We start from the raw sequence: 27,544 nt of genomic DNA, 5'->3' as shown, positions 1-27,544 counted from the left end.
AAAATTAAGATCTAGTGAAATCCATTACTGAATATATTTTTGATCCATATGTTCATGCAATAAGTCCAATCATTTAGGTACAAAAATTATTTCCTCCAGCACACCTACGGTTTTTTCCATACAAAACATGCCTTGCAATGGCACTACTGAAAGCAAACTAAATAAAGTAGAATGAAAATAGAATTAAAAATAAATGAATTCATAAAAAAAAACTTTCAAATAATGTTAAATGCTACTTTTAAAAAGGAACTTTACTTCAAGCACTTTCAACATATGACATTATACATTTATACTACATGGTGTTACAAACATTTGAATTAAAAAGTTAACACATCCCATTAGCCATTATGTATTCCAGATATAAAATTACAAAGTTCACAAGGTGATAATGTCGATAACATTTAGTTTTTAAAGGTTTTACAATCATTACATTGCAGTGTCAGGTTCTAAAACAATAAACACCACTTTTCTATTAATAATCTGCTTTTACCGATTGTGAATCCTGCAAGACACCAGTTGTTTCATAAGAATAAGGCCTTCCAAAGGAGCAGTTACTTACTGTACAAGCAGATGCAATAAATTAAATAAATTAAAGAATTCACTATAAAACACAATATTACCCTTACATACTTTAAGGACATAATTTGGTAACAATCACAGGCATTTGTTACACAAATTTTATGAAACACTCATTTTAAAATAAATATATATATATTTTTTTTTTTGCAGATTAACTCTCAGACTGTATTTCCAGTTTTTAACCGTATTCTGCTACATCAAAAATAAACATATTTTCCTTAATTCAAAATTTATTATTAGTTTAATTTAGTTTCCAAAGAAAATGTACGACAATTTGTAAACAATATCCAAGAGCAAACCTTGTGGTACATTAGGTTCTTATGAAAATTACCACTTTGTATTGTGAAGTAAAAACTGCCATTAGAATATTATCAATTAAAACTTTCACATTGAACGCTATAAACCTTGGAAATTAGAGTACCCTGACTTTTCTAGATGACATACTCAATATAATCCTAGTTTTTCTGGTTTTTGCCAATCGGGGCATTACAGATTCGCCTGTGGTGGTTGTTGTGTAAAACTGATAGGTCTAGATTTCAGAACTGACCGAGCATTCTGTTAGTATTTCACCTGTATCCTAAAATATGCATGAACACTGTTGGTTAGCATAGGTCAAATGTCATTCACCAAATACTATAATGCTGTTAGCAAGGGTCACTGTGATTCATTCATTTAAGCTTCATTCACAGTGGTTTCCTGCAACTACACTGTCATAAGTGAAGTCAACCATATTTATAAATATGACAACTTAGTAACCTTTTAGTTTCAATTTTGTAGAGTGAAATTAATTAAAATGTGTTTTTTTTTCAATGGTTTTTTATGATCCTTTGTTTTGACCAAAATTATAATAGTACATAAACAATTCTATGAATAAAATTGTATCAATTACTAAGAAAACATAATAGACAATACCTCTCTACTTACAATTTTTTCACTAAAAGAAAATCAATATTTTTTTACAAATCTTATTAAATTACTATATTTCCAATGTGAAAACTTAACCATGCATTAAGTCATTTGCCATGTTACACTAGAAAAATTTGCATCTTAAAATTCACCTCAATACAGTATCTCAGACAAAAAAAAAATAAGCACTATAAAAACAGATGCAGTACTATTTTAAAAACTGCAACTTTGCAGATATTTCACAACACAAATGGCACTAATTACACTCTCAAAATGAATAGGATAACACAGCCCCTTTATGTCAGGAATTCACATATAATCCTTAACACTTGTGTAACAACTATGGCCAGTAAATTTGAGTTTTTACACAATCATACACAACTTTAATTAAAAAATAAGGAATACCCTATGACCCACAGTTGCATCACCTCATACCGTGACTGACCTGCTTTATAGCAAACTAATTACCACAATGTTATGAAAACCAACTCTATTGATCTGGACTAATTAAATAAATGGTCAGAACTTAATTTACATAAGCCTTACTAAACACTTTGTGCAGTCATGTTTATAACAAATATATTCTTGTGTCAGAATCAAATATTATTAGTCCACCAAATTGTCAGATTAACAAGTCTGTCACACTTGATTTGCAGGACAAAGGCAACATGTGTCCCTATTCTGAAGAACAAAGAACTTGAAAACTACAACAGTTTATTAAATTGTGTATTAGTTCAACCTTCCTTGAAGAGGATGAAGGGTTTCAATTGGCCCTTTACACCACTTGACAATGGAAGTTCATTAATGTGGTGCTGAAATGCAATGGTTATCCTATACAGGCTACGTTTCACCAAAGCCTGGAGCGAAAGTCTCATCTTCACATCTTCTTGGTAACTTCTCAACTCCTTCTTGAATGTGCTCATCTTGTGTAACCTGTCCAGCACTTGCTTCAGGTCCAAAAGAGCAGTAATAAGTGCTGGCAAGTCCTTCAAGGCAACACCATACTTATCCGTCACTATTGAGCTTGCTGCCAGCAAAGACAGGCCATCAGCAGCCCACATAACTGGCTGAGCGTGCGACAGCACATGATGTACATTTAACTCCATGCGGTCTCCAAAGAAATAACAAATTACTGGTTTCTCCAACAGTTGAGTGAATGCTCCCTTGACGTGCCGAGCAACAATATCCAATAATGTATCCTCAGGGACAGGAGCTAGAACTGTCATGTTGATGGGGTTTAGGGTAGTAGGTTCACTACCACTGGTTACTAAACTACGCAAAGTATATCTATATGGTGAGCCCACCTCCAACTTGGTATTATTTTCTTTCAATTCAGTCTTGCAAGCAGATGCAACCAATTTTGGTTCATCGCTCACAGCCATCCTCAATCTGCCTGTGAATTCACAGATCATCTTCAAGGCTGTTTCTACAACCGCATTCCAATTGTGGGGATGCCCTCCCAAATGACTGAGTGTAAATAACTCACTCCGTCTGGAGAGGTCTTTTTCAGCTAACACTCTTAGATCCAAATATCCCAGCTGCATGATCACAGGGTTGCTGGACAACAATGCTTCATGAATGGTTAACAACGAACCACTGCTAAATGGAGCAGTGACTGGGAATTTATGGTGTTCTGTCAAAAAAACCCTAAAAAGTAGTTTCATTATGTAAACAGTGTAGAAGTAAATGCTTGAAAAAAACCAAGTCAAGAGAATTGTGCTAATAGACAAGACACTGTACGATGTATCCTTACACCATTCATTGTTAGCAAGGCCATATTCATACACAATTTCTCGAAGTGTGTTTCCTTTCCATATATAGAACGCAAAAAAAACTAATGTTAGAGAAACAGCATCCACCACAGATCGTTGAAATAATGGGAACAGAGACATTTTCACTTGTAAGAACTTCAGTTGGTGAATGACAGGAAACTGAAGATACCTAGGGGTTGGCTTCTGAACATTTCTGCAGTCAAATATAAGAAAATATCCTCCAAACCAAACACCACTGGCCAGCAAAACAACACGATTTTCACTTAAACATTTGTCCTCCGCATCAATTAAATTTTTTTCAAAGAGTTCCATAATCATCCAACTCATAATTCCCCACACAACCATATGCAAATTTAACAGTAGCCAATAATTAAGCGAAAAAAACGTTCTCAACTGAGCAAACCGATTAACAGCAAATTTGCTTTCATTAACAAAGTTTTTGGAGTATGAATAACACTGAACCGCTGTAACGCAGACAATTCCGGCGAAACAGCCCCAAATCCTAAGAGAGACAAACTTAACCAAAGCGGAGGTTAACCACTCTAAAGGATTCCACGGATCAAAATGTGTTAAACATAGCAATACAAATAAAAAACACAACTGTAAAACAGACACGCTTAAAGATGAGTAGAAAACTCTTTTCTTAAAAATACTAGCCGACGTTTTACACCGTTCCATGCTGAAAATAATCAACAAAACAAATGCAGTAGTTAACAGAATTCTTCGACCACAATAGTAACATACGTTTTCTTTCGTTGTCACAACAGTTCTGCAATAAAATTAATCGTTTTCATCCAACCTCCACTGAATATAAAACAATAACGGTTGCATCAAATATTTTGTTAATCCTACATTCTTCGTCGCTCCGTTTTGAATATAACAAAACCCTGTGCTCTGATTGGTTGTTCCCAAAACGGGAAACTATTTTAGTCAATCGCGAAAAAAACATTTTCCCTACAACTGCTTAATAATTTTTAATTTTATTTTTTATTTTTTAAATAAAAATATTAAAACGAAGGCATCTTGATACTACATATAATAAAGATAATATATTTAAGCAACTAATCTATTTTTTAACACTTAAAAAAAAAGCTCAATTTTATCAACAAAACTTAAATTCAACAGAAACAGAAAAAGTGTTAGTACAAATTTAAATTGATAACTTCCATTTTCAAAGTCTCTAAATAATTGTTTGCAATTCAGTTGAAACAACATCTATTGCCAGCCCCACACAGACGATTTAATGCAATGGCCTCAGAATTAAATTTTTGTGCACGAATGCATTTTTATCGTAGATACATAAAGCCAAGCCTGGACTCGAAACATGCCTAGGACTAAACCTAACTGTAATTATTTCTTCAATAATTTCTTAGTAGTAGATATAGTATAGTAGTCTTTCATTTCGCTTGGACAGTACAGCTAATAGAAGATACATTTGCATATTATTAAACCTCCAAAGAACTATCAGTGACCACATTTAATAAACAAATTTGGTTTCTAACGAAATCTCCAACCTAGATAGTCTTTACTATCAAATAGTTGTTTTCGCAATGTGTAAAATTCAAGATCGTAAGATACAAAGAGCACGTTGTTCTGCATATGATGCGTTTGAACTAATGAGCTAGGAAAACCCACGTCATCTTATGGTGGTCCACGAGGCACTGTAATCACTGGCCCAGACAGCCACCAGAATATTTTGCTTTCTTATAAACTTGACGCCATACAGCACTGGGTAGTAGTCGAAACCCGCTCATTGCAGCTGTCAGAAAGCACCTGGTGACATAGCCATTGTGGTCAACAGCTGTCTTGTAGTAAATTGTTTAAATTAGTTTTGAAAGACAGTTTTCCTCAAAACGGACTTGATTAATTACAATGAAAATTATGTTTAATTTTTTAGTAGGTACTTTTCAGAAAAACTGGGTGCCATAAATTTTAAATAAATTGTTTTCCATTAGGTACATATTTCATCATCACTGACATATGAACACATTAACACTTAAATACAGAAATGTGCAACTTCGGCATTGCCACCGATGGTTGCACTTGAACATACTTTAATACTGCCCCAGATCATTTAAATGTCAAATTTAACTTCAGCCCTTGAATTTCAGTTTTATTTTCCATATTTACAAAAAAAATTGTTTTCCTAGCCCTCTGGTTTTTTTGTGTGAAAATATTTATACAATCACTTATACAATATGTACGAAATACATACAGGTATCTATAGCATTGCTGTGTACCATTGTATTTTCCATTAAGTTTTTTTCCATATCCCCTTTCCACCCCCACCCAGCCCACCAAACAATCTGTAGATATTGCGCACACTGTAACCAAATATTGTAGATGGACAATATAGGAAACTCAGGACTTTTTTACATGTTTGTATGCTGGTGACACTCGACTGCAACGATTCTAGCAGCTCAGCCTGAAGAACCCCCGCGAAATTCAAATTCTCCACTCCTATTAGAAAAGTAAAAGTGGTACGGTTCATTTGAATGTATAACCGACTTCCGTAGCGTAATCGGATGCATCCTGGCTTATGGTGCGAGGGGATCTGGGTTATGAAAGTCTCGGACAAGACATGGGTGTTAATCTACTAACGGCAATTGGATTGATGATATGATAAAAATAAGAGGTTTTGAATAAGGAAGAAATTACCCTATGGCCGTTAATGCACACGAGTAGGCCACACTGCAAAAACAATATCTCTTTTCTATGGCTCGTCGTAAAGTACAGGCTCTCGAACTGGAACATAGCCAGTTTTCAGGTGTTTGAAATATCAAAAGAGCGCGGAAAAGGGTCTTTATACTATTATTTTGAACGAATTTATTTGGAAATAAAATAAGAAGTGTGAAGTAAGTTAAATTCTTTTTCTGGCATCTTGTTACCGATTTCTCGTGGAAACAACTTTAAAGTGGGGGAAATGTGGATTTAACCTTCAGTAGTTTTTTTTTTGTAGTACTACCTTTTCCTCCGATCATAAATAGGTTTCCTCCACGTATAGATTCTGTCGTTGCTCCATTCATATCGCTTCATCTATTATTGTGTAGAATGACTTAAATTCGAAGATCCACTGTTCATTTTTAGTTTCAAAATCGCCGGAATTTATTAATAACCATCATAATGTTACCTTAAAAAAAAAAAAAAAAATACGATCACGTATTTGTGCAAGGGATGAAAAATAGTAATTTTGAAGATCAAAAATAATTGCATGATATAACTACGTTAGTAGGCATAATATGTAATTCGTTAAAACATTCAATACTGGAAGCATAAAGTTTAAAATATTCAAATAGTATTGCGGCATTTTACAAACATATTGTGAGCACATACTATGTTATGTAGGTTACATTAAGTTCTTAAAATGTTCCAGAAGTTTATATAAGTCTCCAAAATAATTCCAGAAGAAATAGTTACTTTGAAATGTAGGTACCTACTTCTGTAGGCTGTACTGAAAGGAATTTTTTTTATATCACATCTCTTAGGCCTTCAAATCATATTTAATGTATATCTTCTGTTCTGTTTTACAGTTTACTAACTTAAAAAATGTTACTGTGGCAAAATTAACCAATAACGTAAATTACCTCTAATCGAAAACTTTCAGGGGAAGAAGGCTTGAGGCAACCCTCCTCAGGTGTTGGAATTCTACCCTGACCCTTGTCCTTGTAGGTGATGGTGTCTATCACTGTGTCGTCGCCTGGCCGACTAGCCCCTGAATGATAGTATTTAGCCGGCTACTCAGTGTTCGGTAGAGAGGGTTCGGGCCGCGTGGCCAAGGGACTAAGTCACCAGGATAGCAATTAATACACTCAAAGACGGTTTCCAGGTTCTTTATATACGGAAAATCAAACCCTTTACAAGGGGCTGCCGCGTTCCCGCCTGTGACCGATCCTGTAGGGCGGAGCCCGGTTCTGCGCACTGTTGCTGTATGGGAAAATACGTGATGTCCTGTTCGTGAGGAGCAAGACCCGAAAATTACCGTGCAAACGAAGGCGAAAATCCAGCCAGCAAAAGAACTCAGCGACTCGTAAACTGCCGGAGAAAACACGCACGCGAGAGAAGTGACAGACTGCACGCCGCGACTGAATGACACGATGACACACCAAAATGACCACACGACTGTGACAGAGGAATCACTTCCTCTCGGCAATGCATGAACTGCAGCGAGACACCGCGCCCGTCCTCACCGTCTCGGAGAGCTCTCGTAGACACGTCTGTCGCCTCCTGAGTCCAGCTGCCGACTGACTCCCTCCCCGCCTCGCGCGACCCAGCGCCTGTGTCCCACCCCTCCCCGCGAGCCCGCAGAACACGCTGATTGGTCACAGGCGGAAGCCACGGCCTTGGCGCCCGGTAAACACGTGAGAACTTATTCTACATAACATTTCATACAATATAAAAACTATTTACAACAAAGAAAACACGACCCTTCAAATAATATTAAAATACACCAGTTACAATAAGTAATGTTACAAAATATATACAACTATTCGTCCCGTCCGGTTATTAAGTATTTACATTAATTTTCACTGACGCGTGAACCTCCCCCCTGCCCTAGCCGCACTGCACATCGGCGCACACGCAACACAGGGCAGGAGAAGGCGTTGGCGTGGCATAGCGGGCTGTGCGAGCTGGTTCGACACTTGGGTCAACGTCAACTGTCACCAAGAACCTTAAATGTAAATACAGCCACCAGACTAGTGAGAGTGCTGTGAGGTTACCTTTACGGTTTATCACTTTCGCGTCTGGTCTGTGACTACTTTTTGAACTTCCAGGCAGCATGATATGTTTTATTATGGCTTAAAGGCAGCATCCTAACTGTTACAATGATTGAGCAGAATCAAAATGGTTTAAACTAGTTTAATATTCAAAATTTTACACCCACTCGCATGCACATATGTGTAAAAATCTGTCTTTGGGCACAAACATTTTACATGGTTCACTGCATGTGAGAGAACGCATCACATGAAATCTTAATGTGAAAATTTGGCCCGTTGATCTTGGGCACAACCTGATTATTCATCGTAATCTAAAAAAATTGTGAGGCCACTTTACATAACATTAGTAGTGTGCTGGGTTAACATTACTTGTGTGTGTGTGTCACATTTGAGTCTAAACTATATATTTAATATTTTAATTTATATACAGTGAAATGGCTCTGGTCTGACACATTCAATGGTTCGGCATATTTTGTCATCTGGCATCAAGCGAGCAACTCGTACAGAGGCTGAGTTTTTAGTTCGCCCAGAGTTTATCGTGATTGCCGGTTTTAATTTTAATACAGTGTTTCTTGTTTTCTAGGAGGTTACGTTTCACATTTTACAGGTACATTTCCGTACTTAATTTTTGAAGAAAATCAAAGTTTACCTCTATTTTTTCTTTATTTGAGTAGTTTATTACAACTTGTTATAAACACCATTGTACAGAATAACAGAATAATAATGATTATTTCATATTCCTGTTAAAACTGGAACCATGCCTTGCTGTGGTTCCTTAAACAATTTCTTATATTTACAAGTTCCTGGGCTGTTTATAGTGTACTGTTTCTTTATGTATTTTGCGTGAAATAGTTTTTGCATATATTTTGAAAATGTGGTTATTTTAAATGTAATTTTTGACGCTTGTGAGCGTGTCCGTCGTACCTTGTGCAGATGTCGGGAGTCCTGTTCAAGTGGCACGCCCACAACCTGCACCAGTCGCTGCAGCAGATGTTCCAGTCGGAGACCATGGTGGACGTGACGCTCGCTGTGGAGGGGCAGCTGCTCAAGGCCCACCGCGTCGTCCTCTGTGCGTGCAGGCAAGTGGCGGCCATCGAAAGGCGTAGAAAATGTCACCAATTTTTATTTTAGTAGTCTAGCAGACACCCTGTCATGTCTCCCATCAGTTGGAGGATAGGGAAATCTTTTTTTTTTTTCCCCAAAGGAAAGGGGTGTTTTTTAAAAAAAAATTAGAGAATAAAATAAAATTAGATTTTGAGTATTAAAAAAACGTACATCAACTGCAAGGAGTTTGGACTCTTAGATTACCATTCTCAGCATGCGTCACACAAAATCACATACTGCCTCCTGGAACTTTTGGGCAAGGGGGAACGGGGTAGGAGAGTGGAATCATTACTCCCTTGTGCCACGCTGACGTGTGCTGTGTTCGCTGACGCCTGCCTCTCAGCAAGTACCTGAGCAGCATGCTGGGCGCGTGCTCCAACCCCCACCCCATCGTCTTCATGCGGGACGTGCGGGCGGAGGAGATGAGGGCGCTGCTGGACTTCATGTACGCGGGGGAGGCGACGGTGAGCCGCGACCTGCTTCCGGGCGTGCTCAGGACCGCAGAGGCCCTGCAGGTCACAGGTAGGTGCGTCCGTCGCGTCTGCCATTGTATCAGTGGTACCATTAGCATGTGTTCAATGTTTTTTTTATCATTCCTTTAACGATATGAGGCAAATGAGACTGTTTGTCTAACATAATCCTACAACTTTTTGTCAACAGGACTGTTGAGAGAAAGAGGCAGGGAAGAGAAGGAACCAGGCACCAGGGAGGCTCCGGTTGATTTTCGAGATTTTTTTTAAAAATTCATGGTTTTACTCTCATAGAACGAAATTTAAAAGTCTATTGTAAATAGAATTCATAGGAAACCGTTCAAGTAATGTGATATGCAAAGATCATATTTACTATAGAATGTCAAAATTCTGGAAAGTCAAGGGAAAGTCACGGAAGTTTTAATTGGTCATGGAAAGTCAGGGAATTTACTTAAAAACTTTGAAAAGTCATGGGAAAAATCTCAGTGATAATAATTTGATGAAGCAATGTAATGCTCTGATACGCAATGACCTAGACTTTAAAAACTCTTTTTTTTTTTGTTCCAGGTGGTGTTTAGTACATAGTCAGACATACTGTAAAATTGATTTATTTGAACTAGTACAGTTAGTATAGGGATAGGTGAGGCTGGATTGATTTTATTTCTTTCAGAAAATTGTGAAATATTAAATTATTTAAAAAAAAAAGAGGGGTTGTCTGTAAAGTCATTTTACGGACGATAATTTTACCTGATAATGTCATAAGAAAACATTGATGAAAAATTGCATACTTTTTAATTTTCAAATAGTATTTACAGTTTTTGCAAATTTAATTTAAATAATTTGTTTAAATATAATCACAAACAATTAGTTAAAAAGCCCGCCATAACCTGTTTGATATTATAGAAGATTTTCTCGCACGGTGGTTGGTTGGTTCGTGCACGCTCGGCTCAGGCGGAACGTGACAATGAGTAATGCAATGCTTTTTCGTGCGTGCAGCCGGCGTTCATTATTTATAAGACGTTATCACGTCAAAATTTCATCAGGGAAATTTGTAATTTTGGTCATGGAAAAGTCAGGAAAATTTTTCTACAGTTTTGTGTGGGTATACTATATATGTAGTTATGGTCACAGTAACATTTACAGTCTTTAGATTTTGTTTTTGAATGTGGGGGTTTATAAAGTTACACATTGATCATAGGGTGGGGGCTTGACATAATTATTTTCCCCAGAGTCCTTGGTTTTTTTTTCGATCGCCCTGTTGTTAAGAAACCACTAAACAATCATAATACACATTTCAAATGGGAGAAGTGTTTTTTATTAAGACTATTTATGACATGTTCATTTTCTGCTTGATTTATCTGCTGTATTCCTGTTAAAACTACATATATACAGACAGTTGATTATCCAGCATAATTGCTTGCCTGGCACAATATTGGTTTAAAAAATGCCGGATTAAAGATCCTTTACTGGAGCAGGATAAATATTTGATAAATATATTTTTTTTTAATATTCTACTTAATTGAACTTTTATTTAAAAAAATTGTTATTTTCCTGTTACTGTTCAGGCCTTATGAGCACATCGTCCGCAGAGCCGCAGTTGTATCTGCGAGTAGACGAAATGTCTCAGTGCGATGAGAACGATTTTGTGACGCTGGTGATAGGCTCACAAGTTAACGAAAAGAGTGGCGAAGCCATTGGTGGGGAGAACGCAAGCACCCAGGGCAGTGAGGGCGTGCTTCCCGAGACACTGTGCTTGGACTCCTTAGACTGGTAAGCAACGTCAGGTCTGTGGGGCCGAGTCTTGAAGTTAGGTGCTTGAAGCTAGTGCATGATTTAATGAACATCTGTTATTCTGTTAACTGTTGCTGCCTCAGCACGGGACATAGTTTTTATGTTTAAAAATATCCTTTGGCATGGTATATTTATCACATAGAATTTGAATAGAGGCATTCTTAAATTATTCTGGTTTTTCATTGTGGTCAAATGATTCATGATTATACATTTGTTATAACAAGGCTTCTTTGCTTAAGTTTTTGTAACATGGGTATTAGTGTATTCTTCAATTGATTTTGGTTTGCATGTGCATTTATTTCAACCTTTTCTGTTCACTTTCCTTGCCTTCAACACAACCTCTCCCTCTCTATTGTTCTCTGTGTTTTTTTTTTTTGTTTGTGCGTACTGGTACTGGTACCGGCAGACGTTTGTGCATGCCTGATAGGGGTGTAGCAGGGTAAGGAATCCGAGGACGTGTTGTAAGACTAAGCTGTCAGTCAGCTGCTCTAAAAATTTCTGTTACGATGAGTTCAGTTGTGTGGAAGGCTATGGAGGGTAAAGAACTGTCACAGCAGTACGGGAAAATTATCCACAGCAGTGAAATATTCTTCTCCTATTTTAATATTCTTTACGTTTTTGTTAAATATTGACAGAGAGTGTTTGGAATTATAAATATATTTCAATCAGTTAAGTACTTGAACTGAATTTTAAATATATTTTTTTGTACTCTATTAAACCCATTTAAATATATTTTGGCACTGGAAATTTTGTAGTTGCTTGAATTTAGAACAATTTGTACAAGTTGCATTATTTATTGGTATGAATGAGTGGTTATACATGTTAATCTGTGCCCTCTGACTGTACATTTGTAGTAGGTATGTATTGTTTATCAGAGAACTTTTTATGCATGTGTTATATCATTAAAAACCGCAATTCTTTATTTTTATTTGATTATATCCGAGCACTGTGCAAACTTTCCTATAAGTGCATTAGTTCTTTTTTACGATATTGTAAAGTGATGCTTACTGTTACAATATTTGTGTGAATACACTTAATGAAAATTATATAACTGATTTGACACAAAACAAGAACACTGTTATATGATGTAGCTCACAAATGCCTCCTTGTCTCGTATTGTTATCTAATATTCACTGTTGTTACTTAAGAACAAAAAGCAAATGGTTTTAGGTCCATGCGTATGCTGCCGGGCAGTACAGTTGTCGCCCGGCAACAGACAGGGCTGTGATAAACTTTAGTCAAGCAGGTGGGGGGACTCGCATGCACAGATATCTGCCGGTAACAGTACTTTGGATGTGTGGATGTGCACACGTGAGTTTGTGTAGGTGTGTTTCTCGTGAATACAGTGCAAGTTTTTTAATCCTGCATTCTGTGGTCCTGCACATAATGAAATTTGTCAACTGTTCTCTCTGGTGCAATGAGCTGTGTAGACAGTGGAGAGTGGGGGGAGACAGTAGCATTGTGATGTGGCGAGTGTTTGCTCGTAGCGCGGTGGAGGAGAAGTGTGTGCCGCCCGTCGCGAGCGAGTGCTTCTTGCTGGCGACCGGCTCTCCCGCCTCTCGGCTTGCGGACACCGTCATTGTTTCCACCTGTCCCGAGCCCGCCGTCGTCATCAGCACAGCACAGCAGGCACGTGGTCTGGTTCTGTCAGTACCTGGGCCAGCTTCAAATATTACACCTCTTTTCATGTTTAAAAGAGTTTAATTTACTTTTCTTTGCTATAGAAAATTAATAACTACACAAGCAACATGTTTAGTTTATATATATATATATATATATATATATATATATATATATATATATATATATATATATATATATATATATATATTTAATTTTTGGTTTTTTAAATATATTTGCTGCATTATTAATGACTGAAATATTTTAGGCATAGGGCCTAGGCCCCTAAGTCAGTTCATTTCATTCATTCCTTTTACAAGTGTGTGTATGTGTGTAGTATATGTATATATATTATGTGTGTATATATGTACACACATGCACGAGTGTGGCTTAGCAGGTTGATGGTGCCTCTTGTGTTGAAAGTTAGAAACACTCATTGTGCACTTTATACGTTACTTAATGTATCACTGTCTACATTGGCTAACACTGATGTGAGAGTCGAAAGCTGATAAATTTCATGAAGTAAACATTAAAGAAAGGAAAAATGTTTTCACAAAAAATATCATAGTGAGAATTTGTCGTAACAAGATCTCAAGCATGCAAATGCAGCAATAGAAGAATGAATGAATTAAGGCTTAAACATCTTTCTATTGGGATCATCACAGACTATGAGGAATGATCAAATGAGAAAAGAGAAATGTTAGAATTAATTGGAGGGGGCCGGGAAGTACCATGAAATATCCCATTGGATCATGGCAACATCCGCCACGTTTCTCATTGTCCGGAAATCAGGGTTTGACTCCACCAGAAATATAACCTTACTCAACGTAGTGAAAGGAGAGCGATCAGTGTCTTGAGTACCATATTTTCACTTTTAAGGTCGTCGACCTTAGTATCAAGTGATTCAACCATTTTAATTAAATCTTCTATTTTAAAATCTTCCAACTTGGAGACTTCTGTCGTGCGCAGTTGCTGTCTTTCAGCTGGTCTAGATCTCGTTTTCTTGGGAGACGTTTTAAACACGTTCCTGTGTTCGACCTGTCCTAGGTTTAAGGAAATGGCTAACTATGGGGTAAAAGGAAACCCCAGAAGTCCAGTTGTTCTGATTTTGAAGAATTAACATTGGTAAGATACTATGCAGACTATGATAAACTAAAGAATGTTCAAATAAATAGACAACGGTGCCACATCTGTCGGCTATGAACACCCGGCCGCAACTGATAATAACAGTTTAGTATAAAGTACTTTCATTATTAATAACCAAGGGCATGTATTTTGAGACTATCTGTGAGTTAAAACATTGTGGCATCATTTGTATTTTGTGATTTGTTGAGTTTTTTTCATGTACATGTCTACTGTGTGGAAGCAAACACGTCCTGAATGGTGTGGTCATATAATGCTCTGGCTTCTCTAGCAGACGGTCACCAACCACAAAGAAGAAACCATTGGCACTGGCGTATCTTATTGCAGTTTAATGAGCGTTCAGATTACATGGCCATATTAATAACCAAAACTGTGGTTTTTTTAAACTACATTGTAATGTGATTTTTTTTAAATTGAAACTAAGTTTTTGTATTTGGTTTTCAGGAGCAGCACAGTGCAAGACCACCTGGACGCCAGTACACAAGAGATGACATGAAAGTATGCTCACACCAGTTGTTACCATAGAAATAGCACAGTTGTACAGGTTTCTGCCGTTTCTGTGTTTGGGATTTATAAAATTGTATGCTCCTTTTTTTTTTTACAGTATTGACATTGTCCCGGGCTGCGCCTTTCTGAGCCCGATTTGTCACCACCTCCCCCCTTACAAGCTGCGAGCTCCCTCCTTCCACCACCACCCTCTACGACCCCGGTGTTTAACCGCCCGTTGAAGTGTGTGTGTGTGTGTGTGCGTGCGTGTGTCGGCCCGTGCCCACCGGTGTGACGTCAGTGCTCAGCTCCCGAAAGTTGCCGAGCGAGAACGAATGGGCAGTGAGTTGCGAGCTCTGCGAGAGGAAGGAGCTTCATGCACCTGTCATTGTTTTCGGAGGTTTTGAGTGATACAGGGGGAAACGGGCCTCGCCACACATGGGCTACGTCACGGCCCTGAGAACAGAGTAGCCGGGTCCACATGCCCGTTATACATGTGGTGGCGCCCTAAACTTCGACTGACACTTCAACCCCCATTGCGGTAGCAGTTGACGTCGTTACAAGTGCTCCCTTCGCTCGCACAGGTCGTTATGTTCCCTCGTCGCCTCACTAGGGTGGGGGGGGTAGTTCGCGGCTTGAGGAGTCCTGCTGCGCTTGGGACGTTTTTGCGGGAAGCGGGCTCCGGGTGACGCGCAGCGATGCGGAATGCAGGCAGTCGAGCTTCAGACCTGGACCAGGCAAGTTGTGTGTCGCGCCCGCAAGTGAACAGTTCCGCCGGGAACTGAGCAGCTCCACCCTCACCGGACCACCACCTCTACCGATCCAGCTCCCTGCCAGCCACTTGGCGACGTCACGACCCCGAGGATCTCCGCTCTACCTGTGAACTGGCCCACAGAGTCTAAACTTAGGCTTGTTTGGCGCCCTCAGCAACGGCAACATCGTAGCAGGGACCGGTAGGGCGACAAATGGCGCCCAGCTAGTGTGGCTACCAAATTTTAGGCAAATCAAAAAAAAAAAAAAATTCAGCTTGATAGAGACGTACAGCGCAAACCAGTGAAAAACGCAGGCGAAAACGGCATAACTCGCAGGGTAGGGACAAAGGACTTCAGGCGCGCATCACTAGACAGACAGGCGCCGGGAAACGGGACCCGCTGGAGAAATAAGGTCACAGCACCCCCCACCCCAGCAGCGCGCAGGCTCCAGGACACCACCCCTCCACCCGCGCGCGCTAGCGCGCGCGAGAACGCCCGAGGATCACCGAGGTAACACATTTCACCACCGACCGCGACCGCGCAAACATCCGCGGGGCGAGGACGTGCGGACAAGACCGCTCGGACGATAGCGAAGGGAGCGCCCTCCCGGATCTGTCCGCGCCCGCCACCGACGCCGCGACCCGTCGTCCGGGTCTGACAGCCGCGAACCACGCCATGTACGCGGGAGCTGACGTAACCATCGCCATGGAGGAGCCCTGCGACCGCTGCGGAAAACCATACACCAACAACAGCTGCGCTGGTGAGTACCCTCATAAGTGCTGCACATGTCAGTTTCCGCACTTAAGGGCAGAGAGCAATCTCCGAGCCCCGACAGGCCCTCTGTGCGCCGCGAACAGGTGTCCGGGCCGCCATGACGAAGTAGCACATTGTCAACAGTGTGGGACTATCAGGCACCGCGCATGCGCTGACGCACTCGAGTTTGTAAACTTCCGCGACGGACTTTACCTATGTGTCGAGTGCGAAGGACGCGCACGTAGGCGACAGAGTGGCTCCCTGGCCTTAGTGCACCGCCCCCCTAGCGGACCTGTCACTCTCCCAGAATTCATGGGCCACGCCCACGACGACCCGCGTTTATTCCTAAGTGCCTGTGAAGAGAAACTAACCCGGCACAACACAGCGCCCGAAGACTGGACGGAGCGGGTCAGCGGACAGCTGCGAGGGGAAGCGCGCACTTGGTGGTCTCAGGCGGGGGGATACGATGTGGGCTGGGATGACTTCTCACGCCGGTTGGAGGCTCGGTTCAACGACGCGCGCACCCAGAACAAATGCCGCAGTGAACTGTTCAGCCGCGCGCAAGAGAGTGGGGAGAGCGTGGAGGCGTTTGTTTATGGCAAACTCCGGCTTTACCGCCGCCTTTCACTCGGGGGCCGCGCCGACGACGTGCTCCCTTTCATCGTAGAGTTGGTGTCTCCCGAACTACGCCCATTCTTGCGCGGGGTAGTTTCGCACGGACTAGAAAACTTCCTCGCCCGAGCCAGGGACATAGAATACGATCTGATGGCGCACCGACGTACCAAAAACATCGCGACGCCGCGCCCAACTCCGCAAACTCAGGAGGCGGTGCAACCAGAGGACGCGCAAGCAGTCGTTCCGTACGTAGAACAGCCGCCTCCGAGAGATAACTACCGGCCTTACACTCCGCCCCGGGGGAGGGGGGGAGCGTCACAAACCAGCCCGCCCAGCCGGGCCGCGCAACAACCGCGCCGCGAGGAGTGCCGCGGCGGACCACAGGGTGCCCAAGACAGTCGCCCGCCTCGCTGTCGCTACTGCCCCACGGCGGAAAACCACTGGCACAATGTGTGTCCGACACGCGAGGCCATCTGGCAGGCGCGAGGGGGGCAGGCCGTACCTCCGGGAAACTCCGTCTAGGGAGCAGTGACATCGCTGGCCACCGCCCCCCTACCCTTCGTCCAGCCCCGCACACGAGTGCGCCACCACGGCCACCAGGTCGCGATGACGCCCCACCCAAGCGCACCATGTTCCAGGACATCAGGGAGCAACGCCTCCCTCCAAGAAGCGACGCCGCTAATCCGGCGTCGGCGTCACCCCCGCCCGCGTCTGCAGCAGTCGTCCAGCCGCCGTCTCATCCCCCTAGCACTAGTGGGGTCGGCCCGCCTTATCCGTTCGGGGCCCGCCCCAGGTCGTCGGCGAGAAACGCCGCCCACCAGGCATCGGCGCCGCCCCCGCCCGCAGCTGCAGGGCCCGACGAAGCACCGCCCTGTCCATCAGGGACCACTGGGGACGGCCCGCCTCATCCGTTCGGGGCCCGCCCTAGGTCGTCGGCGAGAAACGCCGCCCACCAGGCATCGGCGCCGCCCCCGCCCGCAGCTGCAGGGCCCGACGAAGCACCGCCCTGTCCATCAGGGACCACTGGGGACGGCCCGCCTCATCCGTTCGGGGCCCGCCCCAGGTCGCCGGCGAGCGACGCCGCCCACCAGGCATCGGCGCCGCCCCCGCCCGCAGCTGCAGGGCCGAGTCGGTCCAAAACCCGCCTGGGCCGAATGGGGCCAGATGCAGCGGAGCTGATCCGGATCCCAGTGGAGCTGAATGGGCAGTCCATAGCCGCGCTAGTGGACACCGCAGCCACACACACTTATGTCGCGGCCCACCTCATTCCTGAGGGGGACCTTGTGCCGGAGGTCAACACCATCCAGCTGGCCACTACTGGGACTAGCACGCTAACGACTGGGCGTGCCCAGGTAAGGATTGGCATTAGAGACATTGTGAGCTGCACCAGTGCCCTGGTTGTACAGGACCTTCACGATAACCTCATCCTGGGGCTACCCTGGCTGGTGCAAGAGGACGCCACTGTTGAGGTCCGCGCAGGGAGGATACATGTGGGGACCAGGGGCCGCCGAACTGTATATGGGCTGAGGCACACCCCACCCCCTTCCCGGGCCGAACCCCCCCGCCTAGCTGATCTCCGCCACAATGTTCCCCCTGAGTACCACAGATTGTTAGAGACAGTCCTGGAGCAGCAGCCCCAGGTGTTCTCCGCAGCAGACCAACTACGCCGAACCAATGTCACAGAGCATTGCATCCCCACCATCCCTCACATTCCGCCTTACGAGAAACCATTCGGGTTTGGGCCCCGCGAACTACTTGCCATCAGGGAGCAAATAGCAGAGATGTTGTGCGATGGCGTCATAGAGCCTAGCGAGTCCCCATACAACTGTAGGATCGTAATGGCAGACAAAAAAGACGGCTCACTTAGATTCTGTGTTAATTTCAAGCCAATCAATAACCTCACCATCCCCGCACCACCACCCCTCATCAACATCTCAGAGGCCCTCACGAGGTTAGGAGACGCCCGCATCTTTTCGACACTTGACCTGAAGTCGGGGTACTGGCAAGTCCCAGTAAGCCCCAAGGATCGCCCCAAGACCGCGTTCACGGCGCCCGATGGGCGGCGCTTTCAGTTCTGCGCGATGCCGTTCGGGCTGCAGGATGCCCCCGCGACATTCCAGACCATGATGGTCCGCGTCCTGGACGGGTACATTGGCGAGTTTGCCACCGCGTACCTGGATGACGTGATCATCTGGTCACGGACGTGGGAGGACCATGCCCACCATCTCTCGCTGGTCCTCGAACGGCTCGCCACACACGGACTCACATGCGCGCCACACAAGTGTTACATCGGCGCCCGTGAGCTAGAGTTCTTGGGGCACATCGTCAGCGCCGAGGGCTACCGCCCCATCCCCGAACAGCTAAGCCTCATTGACAGTAAACAGGCGCCCCGCACCAGGAAGCAGCTCCAGAAGCTAATGGGGCTGTTAAACTGGTTACGTTCATTCATTCCCAATTTTGCCACAATCACCGCACCCATGACGGACCTTCTCTCCCCGAAAACAAAGTTCCGGTGGACAGAAGCAGCGGACCAATCACTCATCCTAGTGAAGCAACAGTTCCGCGAGTGCCACAACCTGTCACGTCTGGCCCCAGACAAGCCCATCTTTGTCCAGACGGATGCCAGCCAGGACGGTATGGGCGCGGTTCTCTACCAGGTGGGTGATGATGGGGAGCGGCTGGTAGCAGAGTATGCAAGTGCCAAGTTCGGCCCCGCAGAACGACGCTATCACGTGAATGAGCAGGAGTGTCTCGCGGTGGTGTGGGCCCTCAAACGCTACCGGCACCACCTTGAAGGGAGACCATTCACCCTGCGCACGGATAGTCAGTGTCTGCGGTGGCTGGACTCCGCCCAGGGACGAAAATCAAAGTTCACCCGCTGGGCACTCATGCTCCAGGGCTTCACATTTCATGTCGAACACATCCCTGGGCGAGAGAACCAGCTGGCAGATGAGCTGTCCCGTCACCCAGACCCCAATACCATCTTCCAAGACAGTCAAGGGTGGGATGACCTGATGCCACCGTCCCACCAGCCAGCTACCGGTCTAGCAGCATCACCTCCAGCGGCACTCTACGTCATCGGACGAGCGGATCCCACGGTCCAAGCAGAGGCATCGCCCACCCTGGCCACTCTGGTAGATCACGTTAAACTGGCCCAGCAGGATGACCCAGACACGCAGCGCAACCTGGCAGCATGCGGTGAACGCGCCCTCCCACACCAGCGCAACCTGGACGGGGTCCTGCAGAGCAGGTTGCCGGGTGACATGGACACCTGGCAGACCCATGTACCCCCCACTGCACGACAGCTGGTGCTGCAGTATTTCCACAACCATGACCTAGCAGGCCACCCGGGAGCAGATCAGACCCAACGGGAGAACAGGAAGCTGTTCCATTGGCCGGGCATAGCACGGGATGTCCGGGAATACGTGCGCAACTGCCAGCTCTGCCAGCAGCGCAAGGCCCGCCGGGCCGATGGGATTGAGCAACAGCGCCCCAGGCGACCGGAGGAACCATTCCACACAGTAGCCCTCGATGTCATGGGCCCCTACCCTCGCACGTCGCGGGGCAAGCGGTTCCTCGTCGTGGTCACGGATGTGTTCACACGTTGGTCGGAGGCATTCGCCGTATCCAACGTACGAGCAGGGACAGTAGCAGCCCTAATGGACAATGAGGTCTTCCCCCGTTATGGGTTTCCGAGAGTGTTACTAACGGACAACGGGACACAGTTCGCAGGACGGCGGTGGAAGGCCGACTGCCGCAGATGGGACGTAGAGCATCACACTACCCCGACTTACCACCCCAGGGCGAACCCGACGGAACGTCGCAACCAGGACATAAAAATCCAGTTGCGCCTCCGTCTGGGGGAAGACCATTCCAAATGGGACCTCCACCTGCCCAAGCTGCTCTATTGCCTGCGGCGGCGGACCAATGTGGTCACGGGCCACACCCCTGCTGAACTGCTTCATGGGCAGAATCTCGCCCTACCAGGGGAGCTCCGGGTCGCAGAAGCAGCAGGAGTTGTCACCCGTCCCCCTGTCACTGACTTTAGAGAAGAGGCACGGCAACACCAGGCTCGATTCCTAGCCACGCGCACTCCACAATCACCAAATCCACCGACGCCATTGGAGCCCGGGCAAATGGTGTATGCCCGGTGTCACCACTTGTCGTCTAGCAGCAAGCGCTACTGCACAGGTCTGAGCCCCAAATGGGCCGCCCCCCGGGAGGTACTGCGACGTCTAGGGCCCACTTCTTACTTGATCCGACTCCCGAACGGTAGGTCGACAAAGATCCACCGGGATGATTTGCGTCTCGTCCCACCCACAGGCGCCCCAACTGTCCCAGCGGGGGACAGGGACAGTGGAAATGACCAGCATACATCCACTGCTCACCCCACGTCCCCAGCTGCTCAACACCCAAGCACTTCTTGTCCCACATCCCCATCAGACCAACACCCAACAACCATTCGTCCCACATCACCATCAGATCAACACTTAACTACTCCTTGTCCCACGTCCCCATCAGCTCAACACCTAAGCACCATTCGTACTGCGTCCCCATCAGACCAACACCCATCTACTGCTCACCCCGTGCTCCGTTCGAGCGGCGCAACTTTACGCGAGCTCGAGAGCCTGATGGATCGGCTGGACCCAGAGGGATTGTCCGTAGAACTTTACGATGGGGACGACCCAACCCTGCTCAACCTCGTGTCGCATCCGCAGATCACATTCCCTGATGGAATAGACGACGACTCCCGATCCAGTTCGCCAGGATGGCCCGGATGGGATCAACCACGCTGGCCATTGGATGCGAGCCATGGCAGTTCAATGTTCAGGATGAACATGGAGGAGCCAGAGCAATCCGAAACCGGACCATCTCAGGAAGGACGTCCATGCAACACGCGGCAAGTATTGGTGGAACAGGGCTGCGAGAACAGCCCCAGGACAACGGCAGTTACACCCAGCGGCCTAACGGGAGACAGGGATAAAGTCGAACCGCAACGGGAGAGTCAAGGGGAGTCCAGCATCCCGGAGGAAGCCAGACACGAGGGACTGAGGCGCTCTACCCGAGTCCGTGTAGCCCCACGACACCTGGTGGACTACGAATGGGAAAACCCACATGAGAAGATCAACCGAGCGCCACACCCCGATGCACCACGCCTTCATGTAATGACCCTCCTCCCTTTGGATGCCCGGTCCATTCTCCCCATCATTGACAGCCAAACCCCGAGCAGAGAACCCTCCAGATACATTCCGAACATTGGTGGGGAACAGGCCCCAAGGCAATGCGTGTGACATGGGGCTTCGAGGGGCATAACGGCCTCAGTGAAGGGGGGGCATTTGACGTCGTTCCAAGTGCTCCCTTCGCTCGCACAGGTCGTTATGTTCCCTCGTCGCCTCACTAGGGTGGGGGGGGTAGTTCGCGGCTTGAGGAGTCCTGCTGCGCTTGGGACGTTTTTGCGGGAAGCGGGCTCCGGGTGACGCGCAGCGATGCGGAATGCAGGCAGTCGAGCTTCAGACCTGGACCAGGCAAGTTGTGTGTCGCGCCCGCAAGTGAACAGTTCCGCCGGGAACTGAGCAGCTCCACCCTCACCGGACCACCACCTCTACCGATCCAGCTCCCTGCCAGCCACTTGGCGACGTCACGACCCCGAGGATCTCCGCTCTACCTGTGAACTGGCCCACAGGGTCTAAACTTAGGCTAGTTGGCGCCCTCAGCAACGGCAACATCGTAGCAGGGACCGGTAGGGCGACACAGTATTAATCAAGAAATATACGTACATACTTAACTTGTATTCTCCTCACACCATCTGCTGTTATGATCAGTGGAATATAATGTAACTCTGCAGTGATAAACACCATTCAAAATGTGTGCTTGTACTCAAAGGTTACATTGCTAACTGTCGCTACGTCGCAGTTGAAGGAGAAATAATTTGGTTCCGTGCAGCTTCGTCCTGCTGTGATCTCCAGGACCTTGGTTGTTTACCGAGTGTTTGCTGGCTTGTGACGAAACACTTCCCACGTGCGTGTGTTCCAGCAAGCACTGGAGCAGATTCGTGCCGGCAAGATGGGCATCAAGCCAGCGGCGCGGGCGTACAACATCCCGGTGGCAACGCTGCACAACGCCGCCAGGCGCTGCAACATTGCCAGCCCGATGCAGCAGGGCGCCAACCACGGCAACGCGCACGCCCGGCAGCTCAAGAGACCCACCACTGCCACGGCAACCACGGCAACCACCGCTGGCCCCGTGAGGCGGGGCTCGTGCTCTGCCACGCTGGAGGGAGACTAGTTCAGTTAGACAGTTGCAAAATGTGCATAAATCATTTTTTTATTTTTTATTTATTCATGGAAATATTTGTTTTTAGAACATAACTTTTTGTAATTTTGTACAGATGTACAGTTAAACTGACACTGTTTAACTCAGTTATAATTTGGAACAAAATTATTTGATGAATTGTGATAAAATCAAAATAACACTGAAAAGCATGTCAGTGCATCATAAGCACCGAAATGCAAGTTAGTAGGTACACCACAAACCACCAAAATTCAGCTAAAATCATGAAATGAATCAGCAATCAACACTTTACTCAAATCACAAGAAGTAATTTTTTTATATATGTTGTAGCTCTAAGTTTGTAAATAGATTGGGAAAAAGTTTTAGGTACTTTTTTTTATCTTGCAACTGTTATTAGTAATACATTTTGACATAACAATTTTATCACATTTTTAAAAAAACAAAATTTCTTGCCAATTAATTTATATTGTTTAGAGTAGTTTTGTCTACACATGTGTATTACAAATTATTTTGTTGTTTAAGTGCATCATTTATAAGTCATAATGACTCTGTTTTGGTGAAGTAAGTATGATGAAATATTTAAGTGTCATATTTGTTTGATAATATAATATCTTAATGAATAAACAGAATTCATAAACAATAATACGAATGTATCCTGTTTTAAAACATAATTTCCCTAAATATAAAACCACAAAATCTTGTCTCCAGTTACAATATAACGGATCATTGTTCAAACAGTTCACTACTCAAATGCATAACATGTTTTTTGAGAATTGTTCGCAAACACCTTAAAAATTTGGTTACTAATTACAACTCAACCCAGCTTTATGCAACAAAAAAAATATATATAAATTAAATTGGGTAACATTTTATAGAAGTGATAACATAGCCAGCTATGATTATTCTTTGATTATGCCATTTATGAAATGAATCAGAATCAAAGAATAAAAATTTTAAATCAGTTTCTTTATTACTTAAAAATTCACTGCATGAATCGTAAATATTGCTTTCCACCATCAAATGCAGATAGCAATGAGAAGCATAAACAACTCTGGTAAAACCCCGGCTTTGGACCTAATTTCAGACAAGGAATTTTATTAAGATAATTTCCACCTCTGTTGTAAGATTTCACTGTATAGCTATTCTGTATATTATAGTATTTTCTTTTGTGGTTTTTTTTTTAAATGGATGCATTTCTATTTTCAACTGTTTGGTAATTTAACTTGTCTGTTAAAGAATAATTTTACATGTGCAGTAGTAGTGTAAGCGGGGCGACACCGCTTGACCGTATGGTCGTTAGACCGTATCAGGGAAAAGTGTGTCAGAATCACCGCAAGCTCCACCCCCTCGCTGCCATTGGCCTGGTAGCTAGCGGGGAAAGGGAATGTGACCAGGAGAAGAACAACATAAGTACGGGAACTCTCAGATACAATCAGGGTGTTCACAGCTAGTACTTTTTCAAGTTTTTCGCCTTCAATATAATATTATGTTAACACTAAATTGTTTTATTATTAAGTGTTGTTCAAACACACACAGGATTGGAAGGGAATCTAATTTTTAGTTGACGAGTCAGGTCAGGAACTCAAGTCAGTCGTTTGGCATTAGCTAAGTTTATCTAGGAGCGAGAGTGGAAGCTCATTTTGATGGGATTAGACAAGAGCATAGTTAGTGTGCTGTTACATGACTATCCCGTGCACAGAAAGTGTATTGTTTTTATTATAAATAACATTTTTAAAATTATTATTATTATTATTTGTTTACATTTTCATGTTTTTGCTCTATTGTTGTTTATTGGACGTATCTACGAGTGCTACACTCTATGGCGTAGCCCAAGTGACATTGAAGCCTCAATTAGCAAGATTGGCAAATTGGACTTTTTGCACGTAATTTGCATAAAAGAACTTTCATTGTTGAAAAATCACGTTTTAAATTTGAGACATTTTAGTATTTTAAGATGTATTGTTGAATGTCTGTATTTTGTTTTGATGTGTTAATTAAGTCAACGATCTTTGTGTCTCGGCCAATGAGAGGCCATGTTGCTTAAGTTAAGCGTCATTAATTAAGTTAAGAAAAAAGTTTGGAATGACTACGGCGTTGGCTAGACAGCCTGCGTTTCAATCCCCTTAAAAATCTGATAATTCTACGAGATAAATAGATCATCCAGTTGAAGGGATGCTTTTAATCGCCGTTTAAACATAATTCTATGTAATTTATTTAGGGCACATCCTATATGATGTTTAATTAGGTGTGAAATCAACGTAAGTAAAATCGACTCATAATGCTATTTTTAACGGACCGTATTTCTGCATAAACGTAATTTGATCCTACCAACACATACATAAACATTGATTTTTGTGTCGAACACAGTAAAGCCCTGCAGAAATAAAAAATTTTTAAGCCAATTACCATTCTGAGTTACACGTTCTAAGTTCTAACCCAGAGGTGAAATGAGACGGAGTTCTCATGATGTTCTACCATACCTACACACTGAATTCAGCCGGGGTACACTAAATTAAATTAAATGACAAAGATAATAAACTATATTTTAACACACTAACTTCGATCTAGAGTGAGAGCAACAGACACGATAATTTGAATTTATGAACTTTTGTTGTATTTTATCATGTGTGCAACATATCTCCTGTTTGTTTGAAAACATAAGAGTATACCACTGGCCAAACCAATAATTACATATATATATATTTGTCTCATTAAAGATTATTTGTTTGATTCTATTTTCATTCTATTATTACGTTACAGTGTACATGTTTGTTTTTAATGACCCTAAATTACATATTGTCACTCTTATACCAATACTAGATCTGAAGTGATATATTATTTTCTTTTTCTTATGTATTACACTACACTTATCCTATCCTGATAACGAAGTTAAGTTTTACGTAAGAGTGGCGCCCAGAAACAATTCAAAATAATCAAAGAGCCTACACTCGACAGAGTGACCTTACTAAAGAGTATTAATATCCAGTGTTATTAATATTCCGAGAACTATTATTATTACATAGTTCAGAGTTTATTATTATTCAGAGAAATATTACATAAATAAATATTCATTAGACAAAGTGATGTAGGCTAACACGATTGAAAGTTAATTGTTTGGCCTTCTATGTTGAATTTTGCAGCCAAGTTTTAAAACGAATAACTTTTAATGACTCTGTTCTGAAAGGTTTAGCCTTGCTGAGTCCCGAAAAGTACAAATCAGATGACAATCACAGTATAATGCCACTTGCCAAATATTTTCTTAATGTTATTGAAGAAAACTATTACGAAAACCTGGATAGGAAATGGCGTTTATTAAAGACTGTTGAAACACTGAAGAAAGACGACGAATTTATGGTGTGCGGTAACAATGACCCACACAGATTTTATTTTAAATATTATTTATTTATTTTCCTGCCATACTATTTCGTTTTGATTGTTATTATTTATGCTCGGTCTAAAAGCCAATTAACTACATGTATGTATTCATGTTTAAAAGCCGTCGACAACGTTTGTAATAGAAATATGAACAAACCAAGTAAAAGTCATTTGACATAACCCAAACATTGTATTTACGTCTGTAAATGATATAATATGATTTAATTTTATTTATAACACTAATTTTATGTTGTGACTATTTCCTAATAGATTTCCTGTTTGTTTTCATATATTGTATTGTTGACTGGAGTTCTATCTATGTGTCTAGCCTTCCAGGCAATCAGGGATCAGGATTCATTAATAATGAGTTTTTAAATATAATTTGAGAGAGAATGTTTTAGCGTCATCGTCGTGTGGGTAAAGCCGCAGACGCTGTTGCTTTAATTGCAACTTTTATTGAAATAATCATATACATTGTGTTGTGATTGTGAGTATTATCAAAACGTTCTGCGATATAAATTACCTACATGTGAGTGGATGCAAAGGTATTTTTGCATTTTAAGTACTTTAAATCAGTAATTGAAACTCAAGTCAAGGCAAAGTCATTGTTCAACTAGAAATGCAATTTTGTACATGTTAACTGAAACGTCCTAATATTGCAATGTAAAAACGAATACCTTACAAATAACTGTGATTTTTTTTATTAAGTATTTGGAACTTACATAAATTGAGATACATTTTTTTCTGGTTAAATCTTCAACTTAAGAAAAGATTTTTATGCCTCCCTGAGTAACCAAACTAGCCGGTAATAAAACTGATAATTATAAAGCAGGAACTACAGTACATATTTTTTTAAGTCATATAATTGATACAAGTGAAATTAAATAATGTTGGATTAGACTCAGAAATCTTGGTAAAATAGTGCTCGACGTATTGTCCTGAGTGTGCATCATCTACTTCTGACTTATCCGTGATATTATATTCATATAAATAATAATTTTAATATATAAATTTAGGAAGAAAAATTCTAATATTATATTGTTGAAAATCCTTGTGCCATTATAGTGTACTGTGTTGTGTTGAATAAATGTTTATTGTGTGTTTGTTAAGTAAAATAAGGATTTGTACATACATAACTATAGTCCTACACTTTTACCTAACAATCAAATAAA

The 27,544-nt window shown here is 43.2% G+C and overlaps 2 protein-coding genes across 3 annotated transcripts; one reads left to right on the top strand and one right to left on the bottom strand.

The window, feature by feature from the left end:
* Positions 1–1,526: 1,526 nt before the first annotated feature.
* Positions 1,527–4,161, bottom strand: LOC134534062 (nucleoporin NDC1). The gene has a single exon (XM_063372050.1). It carries the CDS (start codon positions 3,933–3,935, stop codon positions 2,220–2,222), a length of 1,716 nt encoding a protein of 571 aa, XP_063228120.1. The 5' UTR covers positions 3,936–4,161; the 3' UTR covers positions 1,527–2,219.
* Positions 4,162–5,958: 1,797 nt separating this feature from the next.
* LOC134534060 (transcription regulator protein BACH2-like) lies at positions 5,959–25,732 on the top strand. 2 transcript variants are annotated; one of them, XM_063372047.1, is made up of 7 exons: positions 5,959–6,112; positions 8,906–9,051; positions 9,420–9,598; positions 11,112–11,316; positions 12,825–12,966; positions 14,545–14,598; positions 22,740–25,732. In XM_063372047.1, exons 2-7 carry the CDS (start codon positions 8,906–8,908, stop codon positions 22,989–22,991), a joined length of 978 nt encoding a protein of 325 aa, XP_063228117.1. In that variant the 5' UTR covers positions 5,959–6,112; the 3' UTR covers positions 22,992–25,732. The 2 variants fall into 2 exon arrangements, with proteins under 2 accessions (XP_063228117.1, XP_063228118.1); XM_063372048.1 differs by lacking the exon at positions 9,420–9,598 and having other exon boundaries at positions 5,994–6,112; positions 8,906–9,041.
* Positions 25,733–27,544: the final 1,812 nt, after the last annotated feature.

The sequence above is a fragment of the Bacillus rossius genome, chromosome 7, assembly GCF_032445375.1.
Source record: "Bacillus rossius redtenbacheri isolate Brsri chromosome 7, Brsri_v3, whole genome shotgun sequence".
NCBI lineage: Eukaryota > Metazoa > Arthropoda > Insecta > Phasmatodea > Bacillidae > Bacillus > Bacillus rossius.
The sequence above is the reverse complement of the archived record's forward strand: the minus strand, read 5'-3'. Positions and strand labels throughout refer to the sequence as shown.

What these genes read in the sequence shown, in the direction of transcription:
- LOC134534060 (XM_063372047.1), top strand. Translation starts at nt 8,906, where the DNA reads ATGTCGGGAGTCCTGTTCAAGTGGCACGCCCACAACCTGCACCAGTCG. An exon ending in TGCTTGGACTCCTTAGACTG is followed by an intron (nt 11,317 to 12,824) that starts GTAAGCAACGTC and finishes GTTTGCTCGTAG; the next exon opens with CGCGGTGGAGGAGAAGTGTG. An exon ending in ACACAAGAGATGACATGAAA is followed by an intron (nt 14,599 to 22,739) that starts GTATGCTCACAC and finishes CGTGTGTTCCAG; the next exon opens with CAAGCACTGGAGCAGATTCG.
- LOC134534062 (XM_063372050.1), bottom strand. Translation starts at nt 3,935, where the DNA reads ATGGAACGGTGTAAAACGTCGGCTAGTATTTTTAAGAAAAGAGTTTTC.